This window comes from Eutrigla gurnardus (assembly GCF_963514095.1).
Source record: "Eutrigla gurnardus genome assembly, chromosome: 17".
Taxonomy (NCBI): domain Eukaryota; kingdom Metazoa; phylum Chordata; class Actinopteri; order Perciformes; family Triglidae; genus Eutrigla; species Eutrigla gurnardus.
This window is the reverse complement of record NC_139928.1, coordinates 3,461,599-3,465,225: the sequence shown is the minus strand read 5'-3', so window position 1 is coordinate 3,465,225 and position 3,627 is coordinate 3,461,599. Positions and strand designations below refer to the sequence as shown.

The 3,627-nt window shown below is 44.9% G+C and overlaps 1 protein-coding gene across 1 annotated transcript; it reads right to left on the bottom strand.

Annotated features, from left to right (window-relative positions):
• Positions 1-736: 736 nt before the first annotated feature.
• On the bottom strand, positions 737-3,162 carry LOC311027418 (putative nuclease HARBI1; the record flags this gene model as incomplete). The annotated part of the gene is made up of 2 exons (XM_084031445.1): positions 737-1,696; positions 3,136-3,162. The coding sequence occupies 2 exons, from the start codon at positions 3,160-3,162 to the stop codon at positions 737-739; spliced, it is 987 nt and encodes a 328-aa protein (XP_083887571.1).
• Between the last annotated feature and the right edge of the window lie 465 nt (positions 3,163-3,627).

The window sequence follows — 3,627 nt, the reverse complement described above, 5'->3', positions numbered from 1 at the left end:
CACGACATCCATATGTTCAAATATCTCGCTCTCTGCACATATTAAGAACAAACATGACTGGACCAAAGAGGACTTGGCACCAAGTTAAGGTCAAATACAAGAACATTTTGCAGGGTGGTAAGTGCAATGATTTTTATACCAATGTACACATGAGTTACAGAAATTAGTTAGAAGCTGTCTGCTTACATATTTTACTGTGTATTGATTTTTAGCGGTCAAGAAAAAGGCTCATTTATCAGGTACAGGGGGTGGCCCACCAACCACGGACCTAACGCCAGCTGAGGAGCTCGCCCTAGACCTTAACCGAGGGAGGCCTGTGATGGAAGGGATCATAGGGGGGACAGCCACAGACTCTGTCCCACCTTCAGCAACTGCCTCCTTCATACAAGGTACGTTATTACACTGTGTATTATAGCTTGATCAGTGACACAATTAGATACATTTTTCCATCCTAATTTGTCTCTCTTTATGTAGAAGGCTCTCACTAAACATAATTGTGGTTAAGTGAAATAATCAGTTTGTACACAAACACTTACCAAATACATTGCTGCATGTTTTAAAATCCCATTCAAGAAAGTTCCAAACATTTTAAAAGTGCATTTTTAAGGTTTTGAATTAAGTCAAATTAGTCTTTGTTAAATCAGAAGCATGCAAATGGAAAGTGCTTCAATGTGCAGCATGATATAAACTGACACTTAAAAAAAATGCAAGAACACCCATCACATTGTTTAACCATTTAATTGGAAAAATAAAGGTTAACCACTGTATTGCATTCTGCTCTTCCAGCAGGTCCATCAGGCTGTGGTGGTGGTAGAGGCAGCAGGTCAGGGATTTCTGCATAGGGAAGAGGTCCATCGATGGGAGCCTCCTGAAGTGGCACTCTTCTCGTTTGTGCTATGTTGTGGAGCACAATGCAGGCACAGATGATGCGACAGGCTTTCTGTGGCTCCACACGGAGATAGTTCAGGCAGGCAAATCTGCGTTTTATCACACCATTCAGGCGCGCAATTGTCCCTCTTGTTGTGGCATGGACAGTGTTGTACCTCTGCTGGGAGTCATTGGTGATGGTAGCAAAAGGGGTCATCAGCCAGGGTAGAAGGGGGTAACCGCTGTCACAGAGGAGAATGCCATCTGGGGCGGTCTGCTGGAACCTTTGGAAGAGGTGGCTTGCTCTCAAAATACGGGCATCGTGTACAGACCCAGGCCATCTCACAACGCAGTTGGTGATAACGAGGTCAGCATTCCCCACAAGCTGCACATTAACGCTGTGCCGGCCCTTTCTGTTGACATACTCCCATTCCCTGGCATGAGGTGCCTGGATATGCACATGCGTACAGTCAATAACACCAATAGTATTGGGCATCCCCCCCAATGAAAAAAACCTCCTCTTGGTCCTTGCCATTTCTTCATTTTCAGGCCATTTCACAAATTGACCCAGAAGACTCGTAAGGGCAGATGACACCGAGTGCACCACATGGCCCACTGTTGCCTTTGTCACCGCCAGGCCATCCCCAATGACTTCAAAGAAGGAACCACATGCATAGAAGCGTAGAACTATGAGCACTTGCTCCTCCACAGTCAAGGCATGGCTCCTCAGAGTGGCACGTTCAAGGTGAGGATGAAGAATATTGCAGATGAAAGCAATATCATCTCGCCCAAATCTGTATCGTGCATAAAGCTCATCATTAGAGTAATTCTCAAGCAGGTTGGGGCATTCAGCATAGTGTCGTGGCTTATATCTTCTCCTTTGATGTCGGTGAAGCGGAAGTTTGGGCTGCCATAACAGAAGAAGTAAATGCCACTGGCAGTGGCCAACTAAGGACGGTGGACCAAGTAAAACTTCGGTGGAAGAACTTAAAACAAAAAGCCACCAAGGACCAGGCAGAAGCAAAGAACCCCCAAACTGGGAACAAGCCCTTCAAAGGTGAGACCTGTTTTCTAGATTTATGTTCACACAGTGAAATGAGTGAATTGAGTAGTAATAATACATTTTATTTATCGCGCCTTTCAGGGCACTCAAGGTCACTTTACACAACATATAAACAGTCATTTAAAAAAAGCAAAGGACACATATAAGTGCAATAAAAACAAAATAAAATCAGAAAACTGCAGGGTGGAAGACAACTTAAAGTGAGTATGAGAGTTTGAAGAGGTAGGTTTTTAGACGGGATTTGAAGATGGATAGAGAGTTAATGTTCCTGATGTCGGGGGGGAGGGAGTTCCAGAGGCGGGGGGCAGAGCGGCTGAAGGCTCTGGACCCCATGGTGGACAGACGGGCAGAGGGCACAGTGAGGCTGATGGAGGAGGCTGATCTGAGTGCCCGGGAGGGAATGTTGATGTGGAGGAGGTCAGAGAGGTATGGGGGTGCGAGGTTGTGGATGGCCTTGAAAGTGTGAAGCAGGATTTTAAAGTCTATGTGAAATTTGACAGGAAGCCAGTGGAGTTGTTTTCAGAACGGGCGTGATATGATTGATGGAAGGAGTTCTGGAGACAATGCGAGCAGCTGAATTCTGGACCAGTTGGAGCTTACGGATGGACTTGTGGGGGAGACCAAAGAGGAGGGAGTTACAGTAGTCTAGGCGGGATGTGACTAGGGTGTGGACCAGGAGGCAGCGCTGTTGGAAGTGAGGGAAGGACGGAGGCGGTTGATATTGCGAAGATGGAAGTAGGCTGACCGGGTAACATTATTAATGTGAGTCTGGAATGACAAAGAGCTGTCTAGGACGACACCCAGGCTCTTAACCTGAATGGAGAGTAGTACAATTTTTTTATAGTGCACTTTTTTATGTCCCATGTGTTAAATGTACTCATTTTGTCGGAACTTGTCTTATATGAAATGTGCACTAGTTATATAGATTATATTTATATTCATACAGTAAAGCTTACAGATTTATTTAAAGCCACCTCACAATTTCCAATTCTGTGGTATTCTGGAAGCCAAGAAACAACATTTCATTGTCAAAACTCACTGCTGGTTTTTTTTGTACAATGACAATAAAAGTCTAATTCTAAGATGTCTAAATGACATCCTTGGAGGGGAGAGTTCCCAGGCCCTCCATGGGATTTTGCCAGCCAGTGTTGGGGAGCCAGCTGACGAGCCACTCAACCTGTCAAGTGAGTATATGTTCCTCACACCTGTGGAGGCTCCAGAGGGTGAACCATCAACGAGCACCAGCATTACGCCACCTGATCCTCGTCAAGAGGTTCGCGTTCCAGAGCCAGAAAGACGGAGACGGAAGAGGCATGCCAGTAGTGAGGACGCTTATGTCTGAGGAAGCTCCTCAAAATGGAGACCGAGAGGGCGGTCAAACAAATTGAACTTGCCAATGAACAAATCAAACTAACGCTGCTTCAGCAAAGACAAGCCGAGCTGAAGATAAAGCTGCTGAGTCTCACCTCTGAGCTTGTTTAGGTTTTAGTTAGTGGGCACATTATTTGAGATGTCTTTTGTTTTGTTATAATTGATTAAAAGTTGTTTGGACCCTGCATTCCCATCTTTGTCTGACTAAATGTATGTTGTGTGTTTTTGGTACATATGTTCAAATGTTTCTCACTAGACTGTGAGAAATGGGTCTGTATTTGTCACTCTTATTTTTAGCAGTTTCAGGAAATATAGCCAAACAATTT